The 13,662-nt window shown below is 39.2% G+C and overlaps 1 protein-coding gene across 6 annotated transcripts in view; it reads right to left on the bottom strand.

The window, feature by feature from the left end:
• The window catches only part of NLGN4X (neuroligin 4 X-linked), a 157,971-nt gene that overhangs the window by 75,433 nt on the left and 68,876 nt on the right, over window positions 1-13,662 (bottom strand). For 4 of the 6 annotated variants that reach the window (XM_028727743.2, XM_028727739.2, XM_028727738.2 and 1 more), the window contains 2 exons: window positions 11,022-11,081; window positions 7,438-7,590 (listed from right to left, as the gene is read on the bottom strand). The exons of 1 other annotated variant lie outside the window; for it this stretch is intronic. In XM_028727743.2, the coding sequence (XP_028583576.1) occupies window positions 7,438-7,590; window positions 11,022-11,081 (213 nt within the window). The remainder of the gene's footprint in view (window positions 1-7,437; window positions 7,591-11,021; window positions 11,082-13,662) is intronic. One more of the 6 variants, XM_028727741.2, reaches the window with a different exon arrangement.

Raw genomic sequence — 13,662 nt, 5'->3', positions numbered from 1 at the left:
GTCACTTCCAACAAGCAATCTACTTTATATGCCTCATGGCATGCACAGTATTTTTGTTCTCTGCCTTGCCTTTCAAAATCCTGCTGGAACAATTCCTCCCCCTCCCCCTCGAATTATAAATGTATATTTTTATCAGGTATTACATCTTCTACCGAAAAGAAAAGGACAGTAACATAAAGCAAGAAGGAAAGACATACACAGAGAGCAATATGGTCAATACGTTCTAAGTGCCTGCCACACAGCTGCCTTCTGGTCATCTCAAGCTTAGATAACTGTGAAAGGAAAATTGACAACTGGATAATTTATAAAGTTGTTCTTTTCTGCAAGATTACATTTTTGAAAGATACTGAAAAGCAGACCAGAATATTCTCGGAAGCAGGAGCACGTCCACTTTCACTTCCAACCCAGAAATGTCCTCTTGTGCTTTTAAAAACTGCATGCATTGCTCCAATTTTAAATCCATCTCCCAGAAGGAGTTAGGAAATGTGAGAGCCAGTGTGGTGTAGTAGTTCAGAGCAGTGGACTCGTAATCTGGTGAACCGGGTTTGATTCCCCGCTCCTCCACATGCAGCTGCTGGGTGACCTTGGGCTAGTCACACTTCTCTGAAGTCTCTCAGCCTCACTCACCTCACAGAGTGTTTGTTGTGGGGGAGGAAGGGAAAGGAGAATGTTAGCCGCTTTGAGACTCCTTAGGGTGGTGATAAAGCAGGATATCAAATCCAAACTCTTCTCTTCTCTTCATATGAAATGCACATTTCCCCTGTTTTTTAAGGTTAGATATCCTACAGTTGAATATTGTATACTCTTGTTTGCTTTGTTGTTACTGTTTTATTATCATCAACTTGGGGGAGAGTGTGTAGCAGCCAGCGAAGAGACTCCAACAAAGAGTTCTTGATGTTGCAGCATAATTGCTGACAGCAGTGAAGCCTTGTCAGCACATAGCGCCTCTGCACCAGTCGTCAATCTGTTTCCGCACGAAGTTCAAGGTGTTACTCTTGTAGTGGAATTACGAAATAAGATCCTGGCGTACTGAGCATGCCCAAAGAATTTGGTAAAGGTGACCAATCTCACGATGCTCCCTTTGTGTGGTATTGGCCAATCACACGGTGCTCTCTGTTAAAGAGGATAGTATGCATGCTCACACTGTTTGTAATTTGGACCAATCATGGAAATGGGGTGAGGGAAACTCAGTATTTGGATTGGATAGGAATTGGATAGGAAATTGTAACTTCATGGAATGTGTGGAATTTGTGCCAAATGTATGAAACTGTTTGGAATGCTTTGTCCAGTGGCCAGATGATTTGGGACAAAGAAAGCCCTGCTGGTCCTTTCAGCACAGAAAAGAAATAAATACTCTGGCCTGCTTTTTCACTTGCTGTCTTGTGGTTTTTGGCTGTGCGTGAGACAGAGCAAGTACTTGCTTACAACACTATTAGTATATAAAACCCTAACAACTTGAGACCACTTTACAGTGGTACCTCGGGTTAAGTACTTAATTCGTTCCTGAGGTCTGTTCTTAACCTGAAATTGTTCTTAACCTGAAGCACCACTTTAGCTAATGGGGCCTCCTGCTGCTGCTGTGCTGCCGGAGCATGATTTCTGTTCTCATCCTGAAGCAAAGTTCTTAACCCGAGGTACTATTTCTGGGTTAGCAGAGTCTGTAACCTGAAGTGTATGTAACCCGAGGTACCACTGTAGTTACAAGAGCATCGTACTCCACATGTGCCCGACCAGCCATGATGATCAGTGGATTTGGCAAAACTACAGGTGCTACATAATACATATTCTGCATTTTTAATAACTCAGTTGTTTAATGTGGCAGCGCCTTCACTTTGGAACAACCTGCCCATTGACATCAAGCAGGTGCATTCCCTGTACTCTTTTCAGCACCTGCTAAAACATTTCTGTTTAGACAAGCCTATCCAGATGCATAGAATGTTGAGGTGACACTATTAACACTTATAATCAGATTAAAATATATGTCAGCTGTACATGTCTGGTTAAGTTTACCAAAGTAGAGACATTTTCATCAGACGCTGAAAAGAATACAGTACAGTGAAGACACCTGCCTAATGTCAATGGGCGGGGCATTTCAGGCGCTGCCAAACTAAAAGAGCAATGCCTTGGAGGTGCAGAATGAACATTTGAAGGAGCACTGTCAAAGTGCCCATTCCACAGATTGAGGTGGTACAAATGAGCACTCGGCTTGAGGTAGCCAAATTGCAACCAGTTGGACCAGCCTGACTTCTGTGCATTTCAGCCTTGTCTGAACTGAGCCCATATCCAAGAGACTGATCTGTACCCTCCCAAGAAAGAGATGCAATTTGTGCCTAGAAAGTCTATGCCAGGCTTCCTCAACCTCAGCCCTCCAGATGTTTTGAGACTACAATTCCCAGCATCCCTGACCACTGGTCCTGCTAGCTAGGGATCATGGGAGTTGTAGGCCAAAAACATCTGGAGGGCCGAGGTTGAGGAAGCCTGGTCTATGCACATAGCACTCAGAAAACATGGATGCATGAAGCTCAGAAGGTGTGAGACAAATTTCTTCTCCAAGTGCCCACCTTTGGAGACCTTGATTATCTGAACATATCTACGCATGGCTATGGTCCCCACTCCAGTCCCCAACTGAGCTGTCCATAATTAGCTGCTGGAATATAATCCAAGCTGCTTGGGTGTACTTGGTTTTCAGGTCTAAATATATATAAGTTTTTCAACATTTAATCCATTGCCTTTTGGGAGGTGATAAGTACAGCTGCTTTGAGCAGCATTTCATACTAAATTGCTGATATTCTTTATCAGGCTTATTGGCACTTTAAAGAAGGTTTATCTGAGAAGACTTTAATAATCAGTTGTATATATAATCCTTTCACTTGCAGCTGCAATTTGGGGGCGGGGGGGGGGGGGAGGAGGAAGAACCAATCTCTCCCAACCTTTCAAAGAAACCATTTGTATCAAAATACCTTTTTATCTGAGCTTTCTCTGCTAGTCTCTAGTTAATCCATTCCTCTGCCCATGAAAGTGCTGCATTTTTTCCTAAGGAGCAAATTTAACTAGCAAATTTTATTATCAAAATCGAAGAGAGTAATAAATTAAATGGGACTGTGTAGTACATGCCACAACAGGTAGTATAACTTGAATTGGGTATTAGCAGCTCGTGCCTAAGTTACATCCTGAAAATATGCTTATATTTCTCTTAAGTTTTGTATGCAATTCTGGCTAATATACATGTTTTTCACAAGCAGTTCGCTCTAATATAATGATTCTTTGTATGTCGCATGCATATGCACTTTTTGTCCCCAATACATGCATATTTAGTTGGAGATACACCACAAAAGTGTGCATTTGTCAAGATAGCTGTGTTTCAGTTTAAGTGCTGTTTCAGGAAGTACAAATAAGGCAGGTTTGCATTAAAATATGAACCAAACCTCATTTCTCTTCCATCCCTCATTTCAAGTCCACCTCTATAACTACCCACAGTCTTATTCAGGTGCATGCTTTGCCGTTTGTGAAAGTACGGAACCTGGCTAGTGGTGATGGTTTTATTTGTAGTATAGAAGGAAAGAAAGGCCCTCAATTCAGTCTTTGCCTTCTTCAGTACTTCCCCTATATCTGAACAAAGCTTTACAAACAGCCTGGGTATCAGTTATATATGCATGTCACTCTTGTGTAGTTCAGTGTATGACTCAGCCGATATACTCAACAGATCCTTATACAGCCCTCTCGGTGCATTTAAGGCTCCATAGTTATATCAGAATTTCAGATCTACAGAAAGGCTCAGTGTGCAAGTGAAATGTTGCAAAATCTCTGAAAACAAAGGCATATATGAGGCATCATTTCTTGTTGAGTTTTATTAACTGCTTGAACATAGATCAGGTGAATAGATATAATTAAATAATCTCTAGACTAAGAGGAGGGTGGAGTCTTGCTGAGCAGAGATGGGTATGACATTTTAAACGTCACAAATGGGTGGGGATAGGAAAAATCATTCCTGAACACAAAAAACCGCAAACAGCCTAATGTGTTACTTTTAACAACAATTTTGTTTTCAGTTAGCAGGTTGCTTATAACAGAAATTCAACATGTTTTCAGACTTTTAACTTAAATGAATCGTAATTGCTGTATTTTAGTGACGTGTTTGCATGTGACCCACCCCCCGTCTTTGTCTGATGGCTTTAGAGCAAAACTTAAATTGTTATAGTTCACATGCTTCATCACTGATATTAAATGGTCTAAGTGACCATTGTTAAATTTGTAAATATTTGTGTATTGTACAATTAGATACTGAAATGTATTATTGGGACTAGTAATATACTATTAGATTGCATAATTACATTTTGTCTGTAAACCCTATTGAATATGTGCATTTAGGATTGCAGTCATAGAGTAGGGTTGCCATATGTCCCGGGAAATCGGCAAAAAGCTCAACAACTTTGAGTTTCTGCCCCATGCTTTAGAAGAAGTACAGAAATCTAGGAACAGCAGGTATAAACTGGAAGACCATCTGAAGGAATATCCAAATATGGATGCTAGGTACTGCTTTTAACAGAATGCACATTTGGAAACAGGTGGTCTCCTATGAGTTCAATAAAAAATTTATATATGCATTCTCCACTATTCAACCCCTGGCTAGCTTGCACAGATGTCTGCACATCTATCTCCCCAACAATTCATCCTGCAAAGAAAATTATAAAATTGGACTGAAGGCAGAGTCTAGGATAATTGTTTGCACTACAATTGTGGAATGACTACCCAGGCTAGAAACTGAACCTACAAGTTACTCTGACATCCGTGATTGATAGTATTAAAGGAAACACATTTTTTATTATTTGTTAAGAAATTAGCATATTGCTTCCCACATCCGAAGAAGTGCTCAAGGCAGCTAGCATTAACAGCGACATTGTCAAACAAGAATAATCCAACCATAAGGTATTTTTAATGTCCAAGATGCACAGGAGATGCCAGTTTATTAATCAGGAACATGAACAGGAAACGGGCAAGGAGCCAATGTTTTCTCATGCCTCTGAGTGGGAGAAGGGACAGGGACAGAGGACAGACTTGGTAGCAGAAGGATATTTTGCATGGAGGTGGGTCGTGGCATTTAAAATTGCTGTTATGTGTCACCCATCACTTCCAAGAAGTGGAGGCAGGTTAAAGCAAGGGTGAGCTGCCCCCCTCCCTCAATGATATGCTTAACTGACTCATATGCTTGGATATGTCAGCAGTTCAGAGGAGGGGGATGGAGGAGGCACATACAGGTGCCGGGCAGCCAGGTGGAGATTGGCGAAGATGCATAATTGTGGTACAGCCAGATTGCAGACAAGTACTAATAACTCTGAACTGCCCAGGTGTTCTCATCTGGTCAGGCTAAGCTGCAAGTGTGAAGAGAGATCATCGCCACTGCCAGCCTAGCCCAGCAGACACTGCTTAAGAACTAACCCCATGCTACCAAACAAAGTACAGAAGTGGGAACTATGAACATGGCTCACAAGTGCCAGTTTGTTTTTGCTCCTTACAGCCTTCAACATCAATGCATCAGCTGAACCATTTTTTCTTATTCTTTTTTATTTTAATCACAATATCATACGAGAGAACCAGCACATCAAGACCATGATCCTAACCCCCTTACCTGGGAATAAACCCATTGGATTCAATACTTACTTCTCAGTGGCTATAGTTAAAATTTCATTGTTATAATTCTGAGAGGTCGGTATTGGATAGGGGATGAAATATATTTAATGTATTTAATTTAATTTTTGAAAAAACTTGTATCCCACTCAAAGCTGCTTAAAAAAAATACACAATATTTCATAACATATGCAACAGCCCAAAAACCACAACTGCAATCACAGTGAACCAACATTAATGTAACAGACTAGAGAAATGATAAAATCATTTGTAAAAAGTAAAGATCAAAGTGGGAATTCAATGAAGTAAACCAAAAGGGCACTTAGCCAAACACTTGAATAAATAGCCATGTTTCAACTAACTATATAAAACATTAAAGTGTTGGAGTATGATGAATCTCAGGTGGATATTCTGCAAGGTGGGTGCCACAACAGAAAAGGCTCTAATCCTAGTATCTACCCACCATCCTTCATAGGATCAAGGGTTCTGGAGCAATGGCTCAGATGTGAGGAAAATACAGTGGTCCTTAAATAACCAGGTCCCAAGCCATGTAGGGCTTAAAGGTTAAAACCAGCACCTTGAACTGAGCCTGAAAACTAACACTCAACCAATGCATGCCAAACAAAACAGGCCTAATGCTTTTGAATGCTTAGCTCTTGTGAGCAATTTGGCCACAGCCCCTTCTGCCAGTTGCATTCCTGACTGCTTTCATGGCTAGCTCCATGTTGAGTGCCTTATTTATTGATAGACAAAATCACCAGTGCTTTAGTAATGGTTCATTTAAGGAAATGAAGATACACTACAGAAAGCTAAAAAAAGCACTCCTGCTTGATGGTTTTGTTGTTGTTGTTTTTGCAAAAGCAGGGGAATAAAAAAATATTATTGAGACAACAATTAGTTTTTTAAAATAAAAAACATAGCTATTTTATTAGCTAAGTAATATAAGGCAAACTAATTTTCTGATCTATGTTTCACCACATTTTAACAACCAGAAGCCTTTAACTTTCATGAGGAAGCTTAAAAGCAGGCATAATTCAGTCAAGTGCCAGTGAGAAAATAATGGCGACCTTCAGGTGACTCATTCTTTATATAGCATGAGATTTTGAAACGAATAGTAGCCACAGTTTGCATTCCTCACCACCCAGCAAATCATTACAAAACAAAATCCACATGTATCTGCTAATATGTTGGCAAATTTAATATTTTATATTCAAATGTAGTTTCATTGTTTGTTGTTACCAGCTCATTATTGGCAAGGAAGGTTGTTATAAGAGTGTGTTTGTAAGACATTTCAGCCCAAGGCAAGGAAGTCACTGAGTCACAAAGAAAACTTATCTTGGCTGCCTTGAATTCATACTATCATGACCCAGCCAGTGATTTAGGCAACAGCAGAAGTGGTTACATTCAAGAAAAAAACATTGCCTACTAATATAATTCAGTTTCTCCAATCTAATATATGTTATCTGAAAAACCTCACGCAGCAACACAAGCAATAACCAATGTGGCAAGAGTTGACTAAAAGGAAATCGAATTGATTATACAAAGCTTTGCCTCAGTGCTCTTTCCCAGAAGATGGAAGAGACTAATAGGCATAGTTCATTATAAAATGCATCCATCAAATTAGAACCAGAGATTCTGAAAGCACTGCATGGAGGAGGGTAACTTTCCATTACACCCACTGGGATTTTCCAGCATGAACCAACATACAGAATGTACCAACCATTAAATGGATTAAGAGAAATAAATCAGAAGTGGCTCTGAATTACTGTTATTAGCTCATTGATTTAAGAAAGAAAAAAGGGGGGAACTTACCTAGAACCCCTAGCCTGTAGTTGATGGTTACAACAATGACATTTCCATAGCTGGCCAGTATGCTGCCGTCAACAATATTCCCTGTACCTTCCATATATGATCCACCATGGATGTAGACCATCACTGGCTTCTTGCTGTTCTGATCATGTATGTCTGAAAAGAACAGAAGTAAGGAAAACACAAGAAAGTAATACAAGTATTAAAGTAAAATTGTTGCCTGTTCCCGCCCCCACAAAGTGTTAATAATTTTTGCATATTTTCTCACTTCATCTATTTTTCTTATCTACTAGTCTGCTTATCTTCAGTTAGGACCAGAATAAAAAAGGAGATAGGGCTTGTAGATAAGCTCGGAAAGGGCCAAAAGTACCACAGGTGACAGCATCTCTTATTGCACAACTGGAATGGTGGTGGAGGCGGGGAAGTATATCTGCTGATTCTCACCAGGATCACAACTTGAAACAGAGCTGTGTTGCTTTTGGAATATGTATCACACAATACTAGGCCTCAAGTTAATGTAGGAATCTCACATGTAAAATACGTAAGTTGAAGTAAGTAATGTACAGAAAGTGTCATTATGAGGTGGTTTATAACATAAACATTATTTTAAAATAGCAAACTTTTAATAGGTTTATTAACATAAATAGCATCACCGTCCCATGTCTTTCTGTCTTCCTCAATTTCTGAAACTGATAATGTCGCAGTTCTTGAAGCATATTCAACAAACTATCACCACCAAAAATTATCATTCACAGTAAGATGTGAAGTGGGTGGGGAAAATCTTCAGGCAAAATATCTTGACAGATATTAGGGAGACAAAAAGAGTTTCATATCTGCATTCTGCTTTGTCTAAACTAATTAAATTGAATCAATGGAGGACCGCTAGGAATGACATTCACAATTTGCCATCCCATTGCTTGCTTCAAAAATACTTAAAAAGACCAAAATGTTTCACAAAAAAAGAAGGAGAAAGATGCAAAAATAAGTAACCTTTCCCTCCCATTATTGTAAGAAGCCTCCCTGCCACTGAAATCACTTTTAGAGGCATCTGTGGGGCTGAACTGTGATTTCCAAAATAGAAGCAAAATGGCTTTCCCCCAATTTGTCAGCTGAAAAAAGGGTAGTATCTTGGGAGCAGCCAATTTTGCTCACCCATTAGAAGAGTCTCCCATTTAGCCAACCAAAGGTGGTGGATAAAAGTGGTGGATATAGCTATAAGTGACTTTATTTGGAGGTAGGGTGTAGGGCCACAGTACCTTTCAACCACCCTTCAGAAAAGCTCTCCTAAACTAGTTGGTGCTGATAGTTGCATATTCTATTTAATAAATTGCTGAGCAATTAATAGTTCTATGTTAATGGGAAATAGTATTTCCCTTTAGTCCACAATCTACCTCTCGTTATGAAACCAATATGTGGTGTTTTATACTCCCACATTTTCTTGATTTGAATCCAGAGGTTGATGGAGAAAAATATTGACTCACCAATATTGGTTCTAGAACACATGGTAGGCAGAATTTAGGGCAGTGTTTGTGGTGTGGTTGCACCAAGCATGCAGCCGAGGAGAGCACTAGGAACCTGTCAGAGCCTCACATCTCCTTCTCAATGCCCAGCTTAAGCCAGCACTGTGACGGCTATGGGGATGGCATCAAATGGCCTTGCACAGGGCAGCATATTACGAAGGTCTGCCCCTATGGTAGGTATGCGCTAGCTAACAACCAACAGACTTGCAACTAAGAAAGAAGTATATTTTCACGTATCCTTGGCAAGATAAATAAAATATATTTTCTGCTAAGAATCACATTTGTAGTGCTGTTCAAGATACCAATATGGAATATAATACCTTCCTTTACCTAGCATAAATGGAAGTTATAGACTCTAGCATGGGGGGCAGCAACGGGCAGCCCTCCTTCAGATCTGCCCCCATAAGAGGAACAGAAAATATTATTTAATATATTAAGTGGTATAGAAATCAAATAATCAAACTTAGGGAGGGAGGAAGGGTAGACGTACTTTACAGAAAAACTAATTTCTGAGCTCAGCCCTTGCATGACAGAATCTATTTGCTGTGTATGAACTAAATGTCTAATTACTTTATTTGGAAAGGCATTATTACAGCAGCAGAGCAATGGAAAAGAAGGTGAACAGTCGGAATAACAAGGAAGCAGAGATCTCAGCAGCTGTACTTGTAAAGGTCAGAAAAGCCACCATAATTCTAAACTCTCGAGAAAGAAGGAGATTAAGAGGTGACCGCACCATAACTATAAAGATTTCTGAGGGGAACAGAAAGGGCAAATGTTACCATGCTAGTTGAAATAGTGTCAAATTTCAAAACACAGAAAAGAAGTGAAATAAGGCTAAGAAAAGACCAGACACCAAGGATGTGAGGTTGAAATCCAGAATGCATGAAAGTGGCAGACTCAGATAATTCATCTGTTTATGCAAACCTTTGTCAGGATGTGTAACATTAAGAAGCAAGCTAGGTGTAATTTTTGTCTGAAAAGGGTTCAAAGCATAGTGGTCTGTTATTACAGCTGTTATTAAATGTGGAACAATAAAGAGGTTTAGAAGTGAATTAAGATTTTCTCTGAAATTCGTAAGAGTTTGTGATTAATCTGAATCTAACCAAACGCTGATAGTGTATTCTTATAGTATATGTGCTTATTATTAAACAGAGAAAGAGAAACATCGTCATGTCATATTATTAAGGTACTTGCTTCCATCCTTATGGGGAAAGTTTTAAAAATCTTGAATCCTGCAACCCCCCCCCCCAAAAAAAGTCCCCACCGCAGTTAGGCTTCCTTTACACCTACCAGAATAACGCAGTTGCTACAACCTAAGTAGTTGTATCCATGAATGACACTTCACAGACTTTATATATATAAATATATAAAACATATACCCACATGATTATGCTTCCGTGCATGTTTACAATAACATGGAAGTGATGGACATCCCAAAAGGATGGGTATCACTAGTGTGCTATATATAATATATAAACACACAAACCATATTCCTGGGAGCAATATGGGAGTAAATGGTAGTGTTAACGTTGTCCCGGATACATGCAAAGGAAGAAAGCTTTAAAGAATAAAAGAAATTAAACAGTTTCCTTTGAAATATCAGGGGAGCGGGGACTGAAACTGGAGACAAAGTAATTGCATCCACTATATGGGGAAGAGAAAGAGGGAGATAAGGTGAAGGTGAATTTACAAAATGTACTAAAAAGGATAAAGGAAAAGATACACATGCAAGGTTTCAATTCCATATTTTTTCCCCTTTTCCTAGGCAAAAATTCGAACTGGGAATAAGGAAGCATTTTTGGTTGTAAATAATATTTATGTTACTCACTTCACACATATTTACAGATAACCTGTACACTTATCTCAAAGGGGAATTGCAGTCATCTAAATGCTAATTTGTGTCTTATTTTTGGAAGAAGAAAAAAACAGGTGGAAAGGAAAGTTGATTCCAGATAAGAAGAAAATAAAGCAGCACACTGAAATGTGTGTGATTAAATAAAGGAGGGGAAAAGTTAATGTTCATGCATATCACGTTTCAGTTTTTGGGAAAACAAAAACAAAAAATACCTTCGTCTTCCCCACGATCATTACTGGTTATATCATCTGCGCTTTTCTTTGTGTTGGCTCCTGGGATCAGAGTGAGCAGGAGAATAAAGGGAAAAAAGAGAATTCAAAAACAGCAGGTTCCCAAAAATTTAAAGGAAAAAAAAAAACTATCCAAAAAGTGGAAAAAAGAAAAAAAAGTAACACAAAAAGTCAAAATTTGAATCTGAAAAAAAGGATGCAAATTGCACACTAACATAAATGCTAAAGACAACAAATCAGAAAAAACTGGTAGGAAAAAATCAAATGTTGTGACAATGCAATTAATTTTATTTAAAATGATTGCTTATTTTGCATTCAAAATTGATAAGAAAAAAATACATTCTGTATACATGAATTCTTTGTAATTCAGTTGACAGTCCAATTTTCAGTGCACTATCATAGTACAATATTCATCAAATAAGACTTTTTAATTAGCAAAGATTTTAAAAGATTGGGGATTAGTGGTGGGAAATGAATATGAAATTCTGTTTCAGATGCCTGCCTAAGTTGTGCCATTGTCTCTGTTCCCAAGTCATTATGGTTTGGATCCAAAGAACTACACAACTATTCTGTACACCAAGGAGAGGTATACACTTTTGTGACATGGCAAATAGAAATTTGGGTCTGTTGCTGTTCAGAGTGGAAAAGTCAAAAATCCTACAGGGCACACCCAACATCTTGGACATGCCAGACGTAGCTCGTCTTCTGACAAAAATCACTGTAGTATTTGAAATGAATTTAATGTAATTATTATTAATACAAACAAAATAATTAACACAGATAACACACATGGAAAATATTACGCAACACAGAGAAGTCAGGATATTTGTTTCACTGAATACACATTTCCACCATCAGCAACAATGAACTTAAAACATCTAATTTTTAACTGAGAATCATCTGAGTGTGAAAGATTCAGGCCTATGTGTGGATTACACATTCAGTTCCAGGCACATTATACCTGCCATAGTTACACACAACATTTTACTTACCATGAGAGCAAAAACAGAAGTAAGAAACAGTATTACAGCTCTTATTTAGAATCAAGAATTCCCCATAGATCTGTATATATTGAGACATAACATGCAGGAACTCTCATAGGGCTAAGATCTTTGGGGAAAATCCATTTCCAGTCTTGAGTGACTATGAGGGGAGCCACAGGGGAAGAGAGTAGTACAGTATGTACAATCCCTCGCACATATGGTGTTCTGTGCATGTGGGAAAAACTGATTCATATAAGCTTGGTGTGACATTTCTCTAAACTATGAGTGACATTATTCATTCTTTATAAGGCTCCCCCTTCTGTTGCGTATAATTTTGCCATGTTGAGTTTTCTCATTTAGTGGGATATGCAGAGAGAGAGAGAGAGAGAGAGAGAGAGAGAGAGAGACCAGCCAAAAAAGTTGTGTTGACATGGGTTGAACCAGATGGTACCGTGAAAGCTAATGAGGTAAAACATCAGGGCCACAAATCCAAAGGATGTTTAGTTTACCGTACATTAGGAGCAGACAATATATTCCAACTGGACAATTTTCCAGGATCCATAAGCCAATGGCATATGGAGGCCAGAGACAAAAAATGGGCAATAAATGCAATTTTTACCTTTATACACTAGGATAGTTTCTATACGTGCTCTCATTTACCTCTCTACATCCAAACAACAAAGAGACATTATCCAAGCTCAAGGAAAGATTTCAGCCAGGCATAAACACTTGAGGCACAAAGCAGAGCTGAGAAAGCGTGTCACCTGGGGAAAGTCCCAAGGGCCACATAGAGAGTCCTGGAAGGTTGCATTTGATCCCGGGACCTGTCTGCTTTTCTGACTGTGGAAGGATGTTCCCTAGTAAATCACACCAACAAAGGCAATAAATACGGTAAATGTAGATGAAGAGAGTAGATGCCACTTCATCTGACTTTTAACACAACATGGTTCTCCCTGTGCAGCTTATATACACACCACAAGAAACACTTCCAGTCTCTCTGTTGCATTTCTTTTACAGTATGATGACCTGTATTCATATGAAGACTTTTAGCCATATCCAGGGATACTGCTCATGGTTAATACCAACTTGCAAGTAGGCAGCAAGGCTGCAACCAGCCCCTGGTGTCCATTCATAGAATGTGAATGGCTAAAATGGGGTGAAGCCTTCACATGTTCAGCCTTGTATGTCGATCTGGACACCTGAGTAATTGGGATTCCAGGTTGCATGGAAGGCTGCACATGCCCAAGCTTCTCCCTGCTTTTCAGATGTTTCCATTCTATGCACAGATACCACAGGCAAGAGCTACTTTGTGCAGTTCTACTTCCCATTTGTTTTTTGGTGTTAACTCAGATTACTGAAGTAACCATTTCACCCCCTGTATCCCTGTCTGGCAACTGTGTTGCTCAGATGGGGCTGTTGAGAATACCACATGCCCTAGAGGTATGTATCAGTTTGTATCAGAAACCAGATTTTTACTGCCGCAGCTCCAGCCCTTTGGGCTCCATTAGCAGCTGACATTATACAGGTGGCTAACATCATTATGGTTTGGAACCTACTGAATATATTTTTTGTTTTGTTTTTGTTTGTTTAAAAATGCATTCCTGGCTGGTACATAGTAGTGTGGATTGGGACCTACTGAA

Source organism: Podarcis muralis, chromosome 4, assembly GCF_964188315.1.
Source record: "Podarcis muralis chromosome 4, rPodMur119.hap1.1, whole genome shotgun sequence".
NCBI lineage: Eukaryota > Metazoa > Chordata > Lepidosauria > Squamata > Lacertidae > Podarcis > Podarcis muralis.
Note: the sequence above shows the minus strand (reverse complement) of the source record. Positions and strands in the feature narration are given on the sequence as shown.